At 31.7% G+C, this 21,277-nt stretch overlaps 1 protein-coding gene across 1 annotated transcript in view; it reads left to right on the top strand.

Moving 5' to 3' along the window:
• LOC143205113 (protein O-mannosyl-transferase Tmtc3) overlaps nucleotides 1–21,277 on the top strand; it is a 292,120-nt gene that overhangs the window by 196,170 nt on the left and 74,673 nt on the right. The window contains exons 3-4 of the mRNA XM_076418194.1: nucleotides 12,589–12,670; nucleotides 19,946–20,045. Coding sequence (XP_076274309.1) covers nucleotides 12,589–12,670; nucleotides 19,946–20,045 — 182 coding nt within the window. The remainder of the gene's footprint in view (nucleotides 1–12,588; nucleotides 12,671–19,945; nucleotides 20,046–21,277) is intronic.

The raw sequence follows: 21,277 nt of genomic DNA, 5'->3' as shown, positions 1-21,277 counted from the left end.
CTGATATTCAAGTTACAACTAAAACTAAGCTAAACAATTCAATTGTAATAACCAGTTAAAGATACCTCCAGAATTGATCAATAAGAAAGGTGTTGACAAGAAAGATATCTTCCATCGTTACAATACTAGACTAACAACACATCCATCATTGTTATTGGAAAAATCTTTTAATGAACTCATTATATGACCCATATGTTGCTCTATTGAACATTGAGTAATACAGTAAGACTACAGACAAACATTAACAAGTCAACAAAATTAGTACAGAACAGTTTCTAGTTGAATATAGCTAAAATGTTACACAGTAAGTATTTTATAAATAATTAATATATTTTAATATTTTTATGAAAAATACTAAGAGTATAGAATTTACTTTTCAGGCAGTTTAAGTTTACGCAATAAGAAATATTTACAGTTAATGCTAGTTTTGTGTTCGATAAAAGACTCTTAGGTTCATTACTGATGGACTGTCGGATATTTTGATTGATTAGACGATAATCAAAAAGTGTTTACTAGAAGCCCTGGACATCCCTTTAGATAAAGTGAGCGATTTTACTACTACTGTGTAAGACCGGATGTCTTCTGAGATCATTTCCAAGTTGGTCACTCGCCAATCGGTAGACTTAACGCTTAAGACTTAAGGATTGTCGTTCGGAGCCCCCGTTGAGCAGTAGGTCCAGTCCAGTTCAAATTTTGTTGGTTGTTTGTTGGTAGAAAGAACACTCTCAATTTTTCATTTCCAGTTTAGTTCATAGAAAAATTCGTCTATATGAATAACGTTAAACATCGGTCAATTAACAATATTTTATAAGTGAATCTGAACGACCTGTATTAGTCAACTTGAATTTAAAAAAAAATCCATCAAAATTAACTCTGAAAAATCAATTTAAATTATATTAAAAGTTATTAAATTAAGTTAATTAAATTAAGAATTATTTTGCACATATTTAATACCATGCAATAACATATATCGATGTGATTTCCTTCCAGCGTTCATATAATTCGTAAATCAAATCATCAGGAATTTATAAATACCCCAATTTTACTGCACGCTTTAAACGAGATATCATATATTTCAATTTAGTGATATTAAATAACCTAAAAATATAATATATGCCTAACCATTTATATTTAGCATCGAAGTGCTTGTAATTTAATATATTATGTTCAGTTGGGCATCCGCGGTAAACTAAATTATAAAATAAATCCGAAAATATGCCTACGCGATGCGGTTTATTTTAATTAAAAGAAAAATTTACCATATTTTACCTTGTATAAATTATGCGATCGTATTAATTATTTGCAAATATCCCATTAAAATTCATACTATATATAATAACAATTTGGTATACATATATATTATATAAATTTAGTACAAAATAAATAGTATTATGTAATATGACATTAATTTTCGCTTACCAATATAAATAAATATAATAAATACCAATACTATTACGTTATTATGATGAAAAATATATATCTGTCTAGAGCAGGGGTGCCCAACCTTTTCTTGGCCAGGAACCACTTTTAAGATATATTAGTCTTGTGGCCAGGGATCACTAGCTACAGTGTATTTAAAGTTTTTTGGTATATACGTCATCTAAATTTGTGACGTCAAAACATCATAATGTTGCCACATCAACTATGGTTTATAGTTCAGTTTGTCATTGATCTACAACAAAATTCTAATCTAAGTAAAATAATTGAACAAAAATGTTAGCAAACATATTTAGTTTATTTTAACATTACAGTACATCTAATACATATATTATCGAAGGACTTAAAACTACAATTAAAAACACAGGTATAATAGTTTGTAGATTAGAGTTGTTTTATTATATTTACATTAAACTCTTTTCCACACTACCCATGAGGTTCTAGACGCGTTTTTTCATGTAGTGGTATCCCCCGAAGGCCTATTCCACCTAATTATCAATTATATTTCAAAGTAATGTATTTTACTCTCATTCGAGAGCATATTTAACTTTTTACGTTTAGTTCTTCTTGCTTCGATGGTGTCCGATCACTGTACTTTTTATTTGTTCCGCTACTACCTGTGTCCATAATTCTTGATAAAATTATCTGCAAAACATTTAGTATTCATTCTCTCCTCTAACCTAATGTTCATGTTTAATTATGAACAATTACAATCATATCTGTGCACACGAATCTTTCACGCCCTACAATACCATTGTCTACAGTTATATTTTATTAGTTATGTGCATACTTTTATTTGTTTCCACTCTCATCACTCTGTCTCAGGAATTTTCAGCATTGCACAGCATTAGTGCATATCCTGAAAGTTTCCTTTACTCGCTTTCACTTTCCGAGTCACTGTCCAAGTCAATCACTAAACTGTTAATTTCCAATCTGTCTGAAACATGTTCACAATTCCACTATTTATCAATTATTTACTCTGTATGCCTTATCGAGTTCATCCAAACCCAAGGTGTTGATTCATACTTCCACATATCCAAACAGTTCTTGATGGAACATCCTTCTCGACCAACACGTCTTTGCTACCCTATATCAGCCCAATTGGATTAGATATATACAGAGATAGCGAGGAATTCGTAATACTATGTGATCATATTGTTCAGCCATCTGATCTACTGTATATCTTTTTTTCAGGCTTATTTCTCAATAAAGTATAAGTCATCAGTCAATAGTTGTAAATTAATCTTGACTGTTTTTCTTGTATATTTACTTTACTAGCATCATGCTTTTTATCTTTCATAAGTGCTTTTAATGTCACGAATGCAGAATAACTATTTTATTCAATTTTACGTAACTACAACTGAAGTTTGCAAATGAAAACGCGAAAGTTTTTCTTCAAAAATGAAAATATATTTTCGACATTTTCTTTGTTTTTTAACTGTTTAATTCCGGAACCTTGAAATTACATATTCAATTTATTTAAGTGTCTTTTTTATTTCATTATTTTCATTTATTTAAATATATGCCACATGAACGACCAGAAATTGCATCAGTTCTCAATTCATATAATCTTCCCAACATATTACCTTTCGATAGACATCGAACTTCTGTTTGAGAAAGTCTCATAGTCAAACCTCGTAGTCAGAATCCATTTCAGTATACAATTTAGGTGTGTATTTATGGCACTGCTTTTGATACTATTTACAACTTGTATGGTCATTTGCTATGTAGGATTAATGCATCCAGGAATAATCTTAAAAGCTAACGCCTGGCGTTCTTATTTGCCTTAAGAACATCAACAGCCCAGAACGTGATCCCAACATTGTCGGGCCATCATCTGTAAAGAGGGCAACAAGTTTATCCCAGATAAGATTATGTTTCTCAAATTATTCCGATATTGAGTTTATGACGTCGATAGCTTTTGATATCGTTTCCAGTGCTCGTGAAATCAACAATTCTTTAATTATGTTGTCGTCGCCTAAAAAGCGAACAAATGCAATACGAAATAAAGTAGTTGACAGCAATTCGAAATGTCGATTTCGTTCATCGCACTGCAAAGCGATGGCGACTTTTTATTCTTGAAACAAATTTCTCCTCTATATCCTTAACATTGAATCGAATACTCGAATCTTTGATCTTTGAAGAATCGCTGATGATGTTCCGTTTTTATGCAAAATGTGGATGGTATAGCCTGTATTAAAGATTAGCTACTCCCTACATCTATCAATCCACGGCTGGGCAGATGAGCTAATGCAATCTGGCTTTGGTTGCCTTAATTTACGGACTAGGGATGTCAATGTCTCAAAGCAGAGTTGTTACTAATTCAGGTAATTCATAGCTAGGGGACATTGAGCAACTTAAAACCATCTTTGGGACAGAGATGGCCATGCTTTAGTCGAACTTCAACCTCATTCTCTTGATCAGTAGTATTCCAGTTAAATAAGTTAAGGCACCACACCGATTTCTTAGAATGTCCAGTAAAGTATTAATCGCGCTGTATACATTTACCATAATGATTATACCGAAATGTATTTAGGAAAGATACAGAATTTAAAAAAAAAACGGGCCCTTGCTTATTACTTAAGTTTTCTGTTCAATCTCCACAAAAATGCAGATGCAAGATCCAGCAATAACGCTCATAAAATATTTACATACTTTTATTCCTGGAGTACGTTCAGCATTCGGTAATTTTCAGCAGGATTTTTCTTCAAATAAGTCAAAAAGTTAAAGTGGAACATCAAATAACTATAGCCAGTAATTACTAATTTGAGCTCGAGAAAGTTGGTTTTAACATAGATATAGTTACAAAAATTGCAAATGCTATATAATTATCGACTGTAAATCCATTCTAATGCACACTACACATTCATTGTTGTTTGTGCTCTATATAATAGTAACATTTTCGTGTGAAAGTGTTAATATACTATCTATTCATTTGTCCCCATTTCAGGCCTAAAACAACAATAGAGAATACGAACGGGCTATATATACAGATTAATTGTCCCTTTATGGAATGAATATGCATTTTTAACAGTATCTGTTTGTGAATTATTAAAAACTGATTTATATATGCACATATGGAATACCAAATACGCTTTATTGGAAAAGAGCAGCGAGCAAACATAATGGAAAATTGACGCATTCGATATAGAGTTACTGATACTGTAATATTTACAAGCAGAACATGTCGATTTATTACCTTAAAGAAATCTGTTTTGTCTAAATTTACAAATAACTACATTTGTTTAACAAATCTTAGCCAAGATTGCTTAAAGAATTTTACTAGATCTTTAGAGGTCATGGAGGTAGAAACAGCACCCTTCACCTAGTATGTTTGAGAAATCTTTAAAAGGGTACATCATCATTTCAATTTTTTCACATCATTCTCCCGGAGAATATTGTGAAGAAGATGAACATGTTTGATAACTTATATTCTTTTTTAACGGGAGATCTAATACCATTTGAGGTTGTTAAATCACCAGTTGAGTCTATATTTTCAGTTCCACAGAACTTTGCTCTGAGAAAAACAAGAGTTTAATTATTATATTTTAGTCTTATTCCGGGATATTTAACAAAGCTTCTGAAAAAGAGTCAACATGCAATATTTGTCTATATTCTATATTAAGTAGTTCTACAGATTAGATACTCCAAAATCTAAATATCTTTAAAAAACACATACATTTTTAGTATTTCAACTGTCCAATCCATAATATTTTCAAGACCAAATTTTAAAAGTTATTATGGGGTGTGATTGTATTTTTGGTTTAATGAAGTTAATGCAATATCAACAGGGAAGAATTTAAAGTTTACCTTCAATATATCAAGATAAGTTAGAACTCTAATAGATCCCATAAAATTGATGGCACTAAACAAATATGGGAGGGCATCATAGAATTATAGATATTTTAGTTTTGCCTTGAATAGAGTTCATAATTGTTTTTTTTGCTTTTTGTTTATATATATTTATATTATTTACACTTATGTATATTTATATAGGATTTTATTTTAATAAATTAATTTTAAAAAATTATATTTGATTTTCATTTAAATACTATTGGCCAATAAATGTGACATCACAAAGTAATAAGACGAAATGGCGGACCAATCAAAGCAAAGTACTTTCCTTACAGGTTTCTACATAACTATTTTAAACTAACCAATCAAATTCACGTTGTCAGCGCCGCCAATTATTGAACTAAGCAAAACTTTGCCCCACTACATACCATTGGAGTTGCACACCCCTGCTTGTAATATTATGATTTGACAAATATGTCATTTTAATCTACTGACATCAAATTCAGAGCTATACATGTTATATTTTGCCAAGGTAGCACCATCATAGATTTATAGCTCTTTGAAAATATCAAGTTTCGTGTCTGAAAACATGCATATGCGACACGCATTACTTTTATTATTTGATAAGAAGAAGAAAGCCGCTGTAGCCGATTCAGTAGACTAGTTTAATAGATAATCTAATTTGAACGATATTTAGTTTACATAGTAACACTTGTATTACGCTAGTAAAAATTAATAATGCAGTCACAAAATCTTTTAGTTTGAAACATAATTCTTGTTGAGCTGAATATATGATTTACAAAAAGTTTTAAAGTTCACTTGACATCGTTGATTTAGTTTCATAATATTTAAGAACGCCATGTGTTCTTTCTAGTGTATATTAGTTATGAAATATGATTTTAAAAATCGTTTTACGTTATGGGAAGTAGAGGGAACTTGTTCAGACAGTGAGAGATTTTATCTATTAGAAATCAGACCAAACCCATGACACTTGTTACACTTTTCAGTCACTCCTTAAGTCTGCGATAGCCAGGGTCGTAGTAGTTACGTAATATATAACCTCCCTCCTAAAGAAACGACTATAAGAATCTACCTGGTTGCTGTCACTGTCTGGGCAGCTTATAATTATAATATTATTTTGAGCATCGCCTATATCTTCCTTCTATATCCGCCAATTTGTCGTTATTGATCTTCCAAATAACATTATTTCTACCAATATTTCCATATTATAGAATGGTTTCCCAAGTTTTGTTAACTGTAGATTCCAATAGCATGTGGCTGAGAAACTGAGCTACTACAACCCGCTTTTGATGGGTATTCACTCTAAATTGAACACTTCTATTCAAATTCTAGTAGATTATGTTGGTTCACAGCAACATCAGCTCGGTATAGGTGACCTTACACCTTGAGCTGTGATGGTTCCACCAGGAATTGGGTTCCAAGGTGTTTCTCAAAGCTTAAATGTTTTCTGATTGGAATAATGTATGACTTGTGGTCTTTGAATGAATCTTTTGTGGCATTAAGGCTTCAGCTGCGATACTTTTGCCCGAACTCCATTTAACTACACCAAGAAATGCCTCGAGTAACTGCGGAACAATTGCTTGTCTATCGTTAACCTGTCTTCTTTTTTTGCTAATTAATTTGATTGCGATTAATTGAAGTAATGAACAAGAGAATAATTTTATAATCTCCTTGGAGTACTACCGACTGCGCCAGCTATGAAATGAATTCATCAGTTTTTAGCCCTTGATCAAAACATATAGACCTTACACATGGCCGCAGTACTTAGGGCTGTAATAGTTGAGTGATATAACATACATGCAAACTTTTTCACCAGTTATGGCATGTTGCTTCAATTGCCGATGTTTCGCAAGATTGAATCTTCAGACCGGAAGTTTATCTTATTTAAGAATTATTAAGGATTTGTTACGAGTAAGACATTGACCTGTTAGAGCCCTAGATTTTCCATAGATGGACTGTTAAAGAATTATAATCCGAGAGAGTAGTGTGTCATATAGCGTTTGCATTCAGTGCAAACTCGCTATCCAAAACATCAAGGTTTTGACCTTCAGAAGAGCGAAAATAATTTCAGCCTCCATTAGTACATCTACACGTTTTTAAAAAATATCAAGTGATTGTCAAAGAGATCAGGAAGTATCGTGACAATATAAAGATGACATACACTTGACATAAAGTATTTTCAAATTATTAGTAACTAAAGGTTTATCATTGATAGAAATTATGGACTATTAGGAGCTTTTTTAGCCCTTTTTGAGGAAAACCCTTTTAACTTTAAATTCACAGATATTTTGTAGTATTTATTCAATAAAAAAAAGCTAAAGCAGGTGTACCACAAGGAAGTGTACTGGGACCAATGCTTTATCTACTCTACGCTTGTGATATACAACAAATGGAAAATATTACGATGGCTACATTTGCTGATGATACCGCGATTATAGCTGACGGAGACAATAGTGAAGAAACCTCGCGAAAATTACAACAGGCAAGTGACAATATAAATAATAAGACACAAGCTTGGAAAATAAAAACTAATGAAAATAAATCTGTGCATGGGGAGTTCACCTTCAAATAGACCGTACAAGTACCAATAACATTAGATAATACTATCATTTCATATAGCAACAACGCTAAATATCTCGGAATGTCGATGCAAAACTCCGCTGGAAGGAACATATAAAGAAGAAAAGAAAAGAACTGGAATTGAAATATAGGGAAATGTACTGACTAATCGGAGGAATATCACAATTTCAATAAGCAAATATTGAAACATATATGATTGTACGGAGTTCAATTATGGGAATAAAATACAAACTTTTCAGAACAAAGACTGATTACCTACATGGAGACCTTCAGATACCCACAGTGAGTCGAGAAATCAAGAGAATTGCAAGGGGGCATGAGGAAGACTCCATTCTCATGAGAATGTTGCAGTATTGCAGCTTCTGTTTGCTTCTATACCATCAGAACAAGCCACAGACTCGAAAGAATCAAACCATCTGATCTTGTGTAGTGAGGTACATATAATAAAAAATACAGCAGTGACATGTATAAACATTATTTCACCAGAGACTGAGATAGGGCCGATGTGTTCTCCTAGTTATATACCTAGATTTAAGTTACCATAAAGACAAATTGTAGGTTAGTAGGAAACAACTAGTAACAATGTAATAATTAAATAATAAAAAAAGTATTCAATGAAGCCATAAATATAGTGCGTTTGAAAGGTAACAGCCTATAGAATACACTAGATATAAAACGCAGCTTCAACACTTCTCGGTTGAAACTTCTCTGAGCTTCACACAGCGATAGAGAAGCCGACAATTACGCCAAGAAAGGTGATGCTATTTATCTGGTGGGCGTGGAAATGAATTATTCATTACGAGCTAACTAAACTATTATTATTAACAACTAATTCGATTGAATCGGGCGAATAATATGAAACGGCCAAAATTGATCAACAAGAAACATAACAAACAACTCAGACACACATTTGGATCCACACAGTTTCAATTTATTATATCATACGCTGTATTGTAATGATTTGCGACCTACTGGCTATGATATATAATTATCTATAACAGCAAATTCAAAAACATTTAAACAACAGTCCTCGTATATAACATCTATTTTCATATAGTTTACCAAAACATTTACAAAACAGAATCATTTATTCATTTTGTTTACGATTATTTCACCTTATTCGAGACATAAAAATGTTATAATCGAACATAACAACAACAAATATAATTGCGAAAAATGCGTTCGAAAACGCAATTGATTTCTCATATATCAATATTTACAAATAAAACATGACAATTTACGGGTTCCGGCTATTAGCTGTGCATTTGAAATAACATACATTTTAATTCCGCAAAAATTAAACTGCTATAAAAATTACGCAGCCATTTCGGTTCAATATTGAACGGATTGCAATTTAATATATTTTGTTCGGCTTAATCAGAATCGGCACCGAACTAAACGGGTAAGTTCGCAAATATGACCTAGCGATGCGATTTATTTTAATTAAAACTAAATTAATTCCATTTGCCCGGACATGTATATAATATATACGTGAGTGCGATGTCATTTGCAAACATCTAATTTTAAAATACCATCGATCCGTGATTGTAGGATATAAAGCTAATATGGTATTACTGCTGCGTTACACGTTTATATGAAAGTTTTAACATTGCTCTTACCATGGTTTTGGAGAAACATTTTAGTATACATATAGACTCAAAATAATAGTTAATGGTGGGTACAGATCTGAATATTCGGCGCGAAGTTACACTAATTTTCTGTGTGCAAAATACGCATGAGCAGGATACATTAAAAATCATCGTGGTCCGGTACATTGAATATGCTGCGCTGGCGCGTGCGTGCCCACTGATAGAAATTCGACACTAAAAGTCGACAGGGCTAAAATTTCATTCGTTCACACTGCACATGCACCGGAATTTGTTTAAATTCGTTAGAGCGCGAATAATTGACAGAACTCCACCTGATTAGGATGGCGGTGTTTACGATTAGATTATTGACGGATAATTAATATAATTAATTTAATTATAATTAATTATATGGATAACTATGAATATAATAATTTGATACAGTGTTTCTAGGGATTAACTACTTCCTATATCTTAATCTATATTTGATAAGTACAATTAGAGTAGAAAAGTAAACATACTGAAGTATAAAAATTGTTAAATATTACCTTTGTCATGGCTTTCTACCCAATTCCTTCTTATTTGTAAAAGACAGCATATTGTATTCCATTCGTTTACGTTCATATTAATGGGTGTTATTTCATTCTGACTCCTAATTTTGTTAATGTTGTGTTAATATTTTTGTACAGATTTCCTAATACCCGTCGGACATGTTACAAATAATAAATATCCTTTTATACTATACTCCTAGCTATAAAATAACAAAGTAGAGGCTTAACTTAACCTTAAATTGTTAATCAAAACTTACCAAATTTTATTATTATCCCTATATACATAATTCACAAAACTATAAAATTATTAGATTCATAGTTATCTATATATGTTAATTTTTCTATTATTAATCAAAATTATCAGTCAATAACCTAATCGTAAAAACCGCCATTTCAATCAAGTGGTTTTCTGTCAATTGTTCGTCCTCTGACCGATTTTAAATAATTGAAGTGCGCATGTTCGGTGTGAACAAACGAAATTTTAGCCGTGTTGACTTTTAGTATCGTCTCTGACAGAAATAACTGAATATTCTCAGTGTTGCTTGGGACGTCGTGGATGACTCTGTGTCTTAATTATAACCATACTTTTGATATTGGCATAGCATTAGTCTTCAAGAAGTAGAATATTCTCTATTATTTTTTAAGTCATATTCATAAATTTTATATTTACCTATAAATACCATACATATATAACGTGAATATATTTAATGGAAATAGGGCTTACCCAGTGAGAAACCACCACCATATTTAATGAAATCAAGACCTAAAAACTCAATGATGTTAATATTTTGTGTAACCTTTCAAGTATTTTCTTTTATTTCTTATTAGATCTTCTTTTCTCTTTGATATTTTGGCAGATTACTCTTCATTATCAACCAATCATACAGCTGCAGCAAGTACAATACTTTCCCAAATAACTACCTGTTCAGGATTAATGGTATGCAATCTTTTCCTGCACTTCTGCAATGCCTATAAACTGGACGATTAATTGATATTACTTGAATATATAATTCTCTCTTACCTTGTCAAAATTCAATGATGAGAGAGATTCGGAGATTCGTATTGGCTACTCGTAGTTGCCTCAATATTGGTTTTTAAAGCATTCTTAACAAAAAAAAAACTTATATCGACAAACTCAAATTAATTTCTTGCCTTTAACTCTTCATTCCTTATCGTAATCTACCTAAAATTCATTCGTAAGATAATAATTACATTGATACTTTTATGGCAATTACTACCTTGACAATTACTCCTTATATAGTTGTATATTAAGCTTCTTGACTTCTTGTTCCCTGAAAAATTCTTTAAGCAATATTTTTTTCTTTATCGTCGCGTGCTTTTCAACTTTCAATGCCTGACTAATTCTTAAAATAAAGATTAGATTGTTTAGTACCTACTATTATGGGTCCGTCAAAAATGCTGCTGAAATTCAGTATGTATGGATACTAAAATCATTAAGTTGATTACACAGAAAAGGCAGATGATCCTTTTTGTCATCGGCTTTAGTTGTGTAGCAAGCTCATGGTGAAATGCATATGTCTGTTTCTTTCTCTTGCTACTAAGTATGTCTTATTACAAACTTGACATATTAATTTACTTACACTACAAAATTTAAGTAATTTAATTAATTTATCCTATTTGTAACAACTAAATCTAAACTTGCGTTTAACTCTCCATTTTTGTAATCCTATTAAAATGCTAAAATGTTGACGTAAAAGGCCTTCTTTTTAAGTAAAAAGGAACGTCAAAATATAACTTTATAAAAAGCCATATCAAATGCTTTAATAGTTAAACAAATAAATGCCCAACGTTTAATCAGAGCAACACCGTACATCGCCATTACTTTTGAAAATCTAAGGGCAAGAACTATATATTGTACTAAATATTAAAAAACCGTATCTACTCTATTATTATTTTTTTCAAAACAAAATATAAAGTTAATGTCAGAAAGTCTTGTTAACTATATTATTTTTCTAAAATAAAATACATTCATAAAGCAAATAGCCTAGCTATAAATTTGGCAACATCGACTTTTATCATTTCGGCTTACGGCGAGTAGATTGCACCGACGAATATACGAATAGTTCCGAAAGTAGCCGAGTCTCCGGACCACGATGATTTTTAATGCATACTCGCATTTGCAGACCTGAATTTGGCGAGAACTTTTAGCCGAACATGTTTAGAAATTGGTTTAACGCATAACTTTCAGAACGAACGGATTCTACTCCCAGAAGCCGCGAATCTGGCCAAGACATTTGAGTGGGAGTCTCAAAAACTGGCAGGATTACGAATTACATAGATTTTTGGTTTTGAGATAATAACACTGGTTTTCCCTTGTAATTTAATTATCATTATAAAGATGTTTTCGAATGATAAATATGCGTTTAATACATATTAATAATTAATAATAATACGTATACTTATATAATAACGTTATAAAAAAATTAAAAATTTAAATTAAAATATTTATATTTTCCTTGCAAGAATCTTGTTTCTGAAATATAAAATAATATTTCTCATTGTTCATTTGAATATTTTTGAGTTTGATACCTCTTTTTTAATACTTTTGCATTTAACTCAAACTAAGTGTAAATGATTAATGAATTTATTTGTTGCAGAATGTGCTCCATGTTTCTAAACGACTGGTCAAGCTTTGTAGCTTCAATGCTTTTCGCGGTGCATCCCATTCATACCGAAGCAGTAAGTAATCACTATTGTACTACATATACAAATATTTTGAGATATTTTATTAGTCTTGTAGCACTTTATCGAGATCATTCACATAGAAAACATCACAATCATATAAATTGTTAGTGAAATGCGTAACAATAAGAAAAAAACGGTATAACATATATAAATAATAGATTTTCCATCATTTGGTACAACTTTTATCCACGTACAAGATGGAGAGGCCATGGGGATATTGGTTTGGCAGCTGTTCAATGATCGATCCATTTTTACACTTCTTCAGCAATTCCAGACGGTACATTTTGAAAATCGTCGGAATGTTCGTCAGGTCGGTCGGTCGGTCGAAATGGGTGGCTGTCGATGCGATTATTTGTCCGAACACTCACTACTATTTTTGGAAGGAATTTGCACGAGAACTAAAAACACTGCTTGGAGAAATACTTGTTTATTTCGTTATTGAATGATACATGTGGTCCACGGGAGAATTGACAGGATATTAGGGTAGAGTGAAGGAACTACGGTAGCGCTGTGGAAGTGGTACTGTTACAAGGGGGTGGAGAAAAGAAAAGAGAGCGAGACGTCGGCGTGATGGTCTTTTATAGCCAAGCATCTTACATTCAATCATACATTCAATAACCAAACATTAATTAATTAGTTGTATAATAGTTAGTGTTATTAATAAAGTGTTAAGGGAAACATAGTTTCATTCAATAAATTACACGAAAACCTCCATAAGTGAAAATTGAAAATATCTCTTGCACTTACAACATACGATAGAGCGTTGTAATGCGAGATGAAGACTTGGAATCTGTCCTATTGACGTCGATAGATTTCTAATGACTTTTCTCCCCCTTTTGGATCTTCCTCATCGCATGTAAAAATCGGGAAACAGTTGCCTTCATCAACTCCTAAACTATCTGAGAATTCATTGAAATTTGTGGAGTGTGAACTTTCGCCCGGTAAGTCAAAACCGTTAACATCAAAATAAATATAAAGTGGTTGATGAGCTTCGGCAACAGATTTTTAAAAGCATGAATCTCGAAAATACACTGAATAACTCAATAATACTTAATGAAGAATTACTAGATATTAGAAAAATTTTAAAACAATTAAATTCAGGAATTACTACCACCCTTGATATACTATTCATTTCTTATTCTATTCTATATATTAATTTAAAATTTCACTCAATGCACCCATTACCTACTATTCGGAAAATACTGAATTTGAAAATCGTTCTACTTTAGCTAGATAAACAATGTTTGTCATCCCCCATGGATTTATATTTCGGACAGGATATAAAAAAACTCCCTTCAGTCATCATCCCTTACTTAGAACAGAACAAACCGAAAAGATAAATAAAATGTTAGCCCTGCAATTTTCAAGCGGAAATATTTGGTATTTACTCTGCTTGGACGGTCTTTTACTTCGCAGTGGCAGTGTTATTTTTATATTACGGCAGGAGTTTTAAGAGAACGGCAAATAGCATTTCCCCAGTTTTGATATTTTTTATTAATGAATATTTTATATCGACTGTTAATGGTCCACTTGTTTGGCCCAGTTGGTAAGACTTGGTGTAGCAGTTAATACGATTGTGTGACAATTTTTTTTTGTCAAATTGTACCTGCTGAACACAAAAACTTAAAGGGACTTTTTATAACACAATCATATTTATTTAATTATATTATTAATTTTATAATAAAAATAGTAATATATATTTAAAAATAGACAATGAATCAAAGTAGCTCAGGTTTAAGTGGTCAATTAAAGAAATGAGCCATTTATTCTGAAAGAAAATGACGAAATATTAAGTTTTCTTCTTGTGAAGAGTACAATCATCCTTCATTACAAACCAGCAGTAATCTGCTAATATTTTAGCATTCTATCTGCCGTAATAATGCCCTTCTACCTGTTTTATATCCTGGTAAATGTGTTCACCTTGATCGTCACTCGAAAAAATCGAAATGGAAATGCAAGAAATGTATTTTTTAAAGTCATTCTACACCCCATCGTTTTAGATGTTTGTAACAAACCCTTCACTCGGCATTTTCAGATTGCTAAAAAACAATGAATTACTTTTTTAGATATAACCAAGCCGCTAACTCCTTCGCGGTAAGATTTATAACTTTATCTCGTTTTTTTTATAAATTTAGGACCAACCAAAATACCTTCTTTTAATTTAGCATCACTTAATTTAGAAAAAACACTATTCAAATACAAAAATCCTTAACTTTATAACTATCATTAACTTCATAGGAGTTGTTGGTGTCCCACAAACAGAGAAAACAACAATATTTTGTGAAACCTACCTGTAGTTCAAGCAATATTGCAACAACTTTTAAATTTTCCAGTTTTTTTCTTTGTTTTTGTTTAGTTTCATGTCTAAAAGTCTAAAATTAGTTTCATGTTTGCATACGTTCCTTTTAAAATCCCTGAATATGCAATAGGTATAGAAGAAGATAATAGAAGGATATCGGCAGCCATTGTGGACTAATACAGCTTTTAAACGTAATTGATATTCACATTTTTAGTAAAGAATTTTACGTGTTAGACAAGCATGCCAATAGACAGCGTCTTTGACAATAGAATAACACATTCTTAATCTTATTTATGTTAGAAAAATTGTGTGACCAACGTAATTGTTAATTATGTTGCAAAATGGCGCTGAAAATTCAGTGTTATTTTTCTGTTTTAGTTCGTTTTGCTTTTTAAATTATTTTCTGTTCGTTTCACTTTTTTACGCATCAAATATGTCAAATTGTCAGCCAAATATATTAAAATAATACTAAATAAACAAAATAAACTAAATAAACCAATGCACAATACACCGTGCTTTTCTTGTTTATTGAGTGAAATGTGAGTGAAAATCATCTTGTGCAGATGGAATTTTACGATGATACCAATAGCAACATGCCATAACAATGGCAGATGCTTCTTTGAATTGATTTAGACGAGCTTGAAGTAAGTCCTCCACTTTGAAAAACATTTTAAGGTTATGTGTTATTTTTGAAAACCAGAAAAGTTATATATATATGTAGATACATCTTACAGAAGCTTAGATTTTGCTTCTGTAATGGCTTCGAGACTTGTCACACGTTTAGTCTGACATCTGTAAGTTTGAGAGGTCCTTCAGATACAATGCTTGAGATAAATTCTATATCTTCCTCTCTGAGATAGTTTTAGAACTGATGTTTCGTTCGTTTGAAATGCGTCGATCAGTGCACAGTTCAGGAATAAATGTACAGATCCATATTGCAATAGTTCAGCCATATTGTATCGAATGAAATGTGAACGAATTAATCATAGACTTCTGTGGCCAAATCAACCTTTTGTCTGTCTTTTTCGAACATTCTTCCAGTCCAGAACAGCTGCGATACTAATCGTAGAGTAGTAGATTAAAAGAAATAAGAAATATTTCAGAAAATATAACATAAAAATCATTATTCAAAATCGTATGCATTACTTAAGTCGATAAAGAAAAGTGAAAATATTACAATTAAATATTAAAGAAAATATTACTATCTTCAGTCCAGATCAACATTATCATAACAATTTCCAAGTATTATAATATAGCAGTATATATTAATAAGTACTATGAAATATTAAGAACAACTTTTCTAAATCATCTTCAGTAAATTTGAATTAATCGTTGATATAACTTTATGGATAAAAGATTTTACGAAGCTTGTTATAAAGTTACGGGGAAATTTTTGATCCTTACCAGATCCGCTGATTCAATTTACTAACAGTTTCGAACAGTTGACATTACGAATTTGGCGCATACAAGAATCGAATAGAAATCAGGAACTCATCGACATAATGTTCTAATTTATTAGTGAACTTTATAGAATATAAAGATTTTCGGTTCCGGAAACATATTTTTTGGCCAACAATTGAAATAATTGAAGTTTTTATGTCATCTTATATTTTTATAACAATATATATATATATATATATATATATATATATATATATATATATATATATATATATATATATATATATTCATCATATATATGCTGAAATATCTCTGAGTTTTAGTACATGTTGACTTGACTTGACTTGAAACAAAAATATTATAATTTATTTTAACATTATAGAACATCTAATGCATATATTGTCGAAGAACTTAAAACTATAGTTAATGATACAGCCACAATAATTTATAGGTTAGAGTTGTTTTATTATATTTATGTATCACTATGTTGAGCGGGAGTAGCTACCACTTGGATAGCGTCTAAAGATGTATTGTTTTATCGATTGAGAATCGAAATGCTGTCAACGGAAGAAAATTATTTTCTTTCTCAAGTTTTCACTATGAAACGTAACAAACTATAAAAAGAACACTAAAAATTTATCATGATCTTAAATTATTGATAAATGTAAGCTTTTCGTAAGCTCTAACCATAGTAGTTTTTACTTTTAACAAAGTTTATTCTGTTTTTTATATTGAGTGTAAACATGCAACTGCTTTAGTTGAATCTCGGTGCCGTGCTACTAAGCAACGGAGAAAAAAAAGAAAGACACCGACCAATATCAGCTTTATAGCATTTTCATTGCCCCAGACTAACCCAAAAAGACAAAGAAAAACGCCCTTTCATGAGCTGGAATTAGACCTAACTTAGAACTGAATGGGACGTTACATAAAAAAAGGTTTCAGGTAAAAGAATAATATCCTTCTGTCTTTCCACTCATCCAGTGGACTTATTTCGGTCAGTCTAATTGGTTTCTCTTATTTTCTATTATTATTTCAAAGCTGCACATGTATACTGAGTGATTTGTGAACGGCATAGATATATATGATAATATATCTGAACATAATTTTTAATTAATTCAAAATATGATATGTAGATTGGTTGTAGTTGTAAGTGTTGGTGGAATTTTAACTTAATATTATGTGCTTATTTAGGTTATGTTCTGATCATTTTAATTCACTCTAAAGTATGTACTAAACTGTGTCAAAACTATGTTTTAAACTGTGTCAAACTGCAGCAGCAATACTTTTATTTGGATTTAGCTCTTTTGACATTACACTTTACTTTTAGAAGTTTTTACACTTAGTTAATTCAACAAGTCCTTACCAATTCGTGATATATCCATATACTTTATATTCCGCTTCAGTGTCTATGGGGATGGCCTTCCCAGACTAACCAATTACTTTTGCGCTTGATTTTGTCGTAGTATATCCACTTTTCATTGTAATACGCTACCGAAAACTCTTCTTTTTGCTAACAAGCAATGAAACGGCAATGTTGAATTGGTTCCAAATGGTATTTTCAGTCAATTCATATTGTAGCGATTTTCCCTTGGTCTTTTTCACCGCATGTAATGAAAACAATAAAGTAGATCAACTACCGAGCTGTCAGAAAGTTCTTTATTCGAGTTTGAGATGGGTTTGCGTCCAATAAGTCTTGAAATTCATTATCAGCACTTCTTAATCGTTGAAACCAAATGCGTCATGTTGGAATATAAAGAAGTAACATCACCATAACTTTCCAAAAGAATTTGATGGGGTCCTGAAGCATGAATGAACAGTTGTTTACATTCATACTTCTCATATTTGCGATATATTGCTGATAAAAAATTCCACATTATCTAATTCCACCTAATAGATTCAAAGATACTAATGCGGCTCTGATTATTATTCAGTTTTTATCAAAATATATTGGAAAATATATCCTTTTTTAAATTATTGCATTTAGTGATTTTAGAGCTATATGTATAATATTTTCGCAATGTTGATTATGATCACTAAACATTTCACAAGTATACATCAAAAACTTCTCTTCTCTTTACAAAACTACTAAACAACATTGCTAAGATTATGTTGTCATGAAGTGATACTTATATTTCGAAAATGCAAGAGACTATCAATGCACATATCAGTTACTACTGTTCATCTTGGCATAAACCAAATAAAGTTCCAATTCCAAAATAGATTCAGACTATTATAGAAGTTTAGATAAAAGGAAAAGCTATAATAGTTCTGTCATATCTATAAAATGAATGAATTAATACTCGTACTAATGAATAAAGAGTATCGCGGCTTCTAAAAATACTTCTAGATTATTTGAAGTAAACCTTTTCAATCCAATCCATTCGGTTTGCATATTTTGTCGAAATACTATTTTTCTTCGCATTGTCTGTCTTGGTTATGTCATCTTATCTTAGTATGTCTTCCAAGTTTGTTTCAAAGCATATTTTTTCTTCTCTCTCTTTTCTTTTATTTTAAAAGTCAATCCAGGTTAAATGTATTAGATAAATTCTTCATATATCTCTAGAACGGCAATTGGCGATTGTGCGGGTCACCGAACTTAAAATATGCTAGTGTTTTTTTGACATCAATATACCAGTAATAGTAAGAAATTCGTTATTGGTGCGTTTTCATTTGCACTAATCTGGCTAGTGGGAGTAACACCTGAATACCACTATATTGTACTAATATATAGTAGTAATGGAAACTTCCCATGCGTGACAGTATAAAACAGGACAGGAAACGATGTGGACTCGGAGAATTCTTTTGGGGCTCTTCGCGCATAAGCATTGCCGTTTGTGAAAAAGAATGTAGATGATTTATCACACAATACATCCAGTGTCCAGGTTTTATGATCGTTGCACCATTTCTTTCGCAGATCAGCGTTGGCTTCCGCTATAAAGGATTTTGGTTTCGCAGCCCTTCTATGAATTTGTTGAGCTCCCACCATACTGCTTTTGTGAAAAGTGAAAACAGTATTTCTCAAGTGAGTGTTTCGATATGCCGCTGCTTTTGCCGCTGTGGTTTTATGTTATCTGCCAATAATCTTTTTTTAATGTTTTCAAGTCTCTTGTCAGTTAAATTTGGGTTTCTTCCACTATTTCTGTTCGCCAATGTTGTCTTATCATGTGTTAACCATAAATACTATCGTTAGTGAAACGTTAAATAATTCAACTGAGCACCAACGATTTTGGCTTTTCTGAAGTCTGAAAGACAACCTACAAGACTTGGTTTGTGATGGGAGTCATACATACAGATCGCATTATTTACACAGAAGCAGTGTTGCCAATACGTAACAAGATGTACAAATGTAACTGAACATTTTTGGAAACCATTTTTTGAAGGACTTATTTTAAAGTGATTTTTTTCGGAAAATAACATTTTAATATAATTGTTGAATAGTTTAGAGATCATTTAAGCCCAAACAGGAATCGCTGAATTTGCATTGCTATTTATAACGTAGTATATTTTAAGAATATATTAAAATAAATGTCTGCTATATTTTCGTAAACATTTTTTTTTTGTTTTAACAGGTAACAGGCGTCGTCGGTAGAGCGGAAACCCTTTCATCGGTTTTCTTTCTTGCAGCTTTTATCTTCTACTCCAAGGCGACAAAAGACAGGAAGCAAACAGGTAAGTCAAGTTTTCATTATGTCGGATATGTGGCTATTGAAATCAAACATCGTAGCGTCGCAAATGGACGTTCGCTGTTTACACATTGTAGTTTCTATTGTTATAGTGAAAGTATACTTAACACATGATGTTATTTTTATAAAACAGTCTTTCGAATTTACTGCTAATGGTAGGTAATTATATTTTATTTTAGTTGTCACTACACGAACACAATTTTATGTTACAGTATTACACATTGTGGTATTCGTGTTTAGTTATAAAATAAAATTTTGAATTTGTCGAAAACATTTCCCATTATATTCAAATTAGAATAACGGATTAATTTGTATTATTAATAATTATTAATTCACAATATTCGGTTGTTTCTACAATTTAAAATTAATACTACAAATAGAAATTATAATGTGTAGTTTGTTTTAGTACGAGTGGGAAAATAAATTTATTGGTCAATGGTATACACAAACTTTTTTCAATGTAGTCACCTCCGTGCTCTACACACTTTTGCCACCGATTTTGAAAATTCAATATTACTTGTTCTTAAAGGGTTTGATGGCGAATTGTCAGCGAATTGCGCACATAATACTCTACTTCTTGATTGCTTTCAAAGTTTTGCCTCCAAATGATTCTTTCAAGGGTGCAAACAAGAAACAGTCACAAGGTAACAAATCGGGGATGTTAGGAGATCCTTATCAAAACTGCAGTGTGTGGCCTGGTGTTGCAATGAAAGATGATGACGTCTCAAATGGGCACATCTGCTATCCTAAACCTTAACTTCCTTAACCACCATTCTGAGGCAGGATAGCATTACCAAATTGTGGCTTCAAGCGAGTGAAAACTTCCGATTGTCTAACGCCTTTATTGGTTAAAAACTTTATAATGATGCGTTATGCAATAGAGGAAGGTACCTCGCCGAGCTCAGCTGCTACCCACACCGGTTTCCCCCCTCCTCATAAACCAAAGTACTCGAGCATCGATTCCCCTAGATCAGAATTACGCGCTCAGCTAAATAGTAAAATTACCGTTTATATTTGATTCCCCTTCGTACATAGGCCATACATGTTCATAGATCGTTCAGTAAGCCCTTAAAAATTCAATGGAATGGCTCTCAGAACAAATGCTAAATTTCAATAATGTCTCTCGAATAGTTGTATGTTTATTATCTACTGAAGAATCTTAGAACACATTTGCTCAAATATTTGTAATTGTTTGCAATTGGGTGAACCTAGTTCTGA

The sequence above is a fragment of the Rhynchophorus ferrugineus genome, unplaced genomic scaffold, assembly GCF_030347505.1.
Source record: "Rhynchophorus ferrugineus isolate W39M unplaced genomic scaffold, kcgeb_rfMv2 rfM11, whole genome shotgun sequence".
Classification (NCBI taxonomy): Eukaryota; Metazoa; Arthropoda; class Insecta; order Coleoptera; family Curculionidae; genus Rhynchophorus; species Rhynchophorus ferrugineus.
This window is presented reverse-complemented; position numbering and strand designations above follow the sequence as displayed.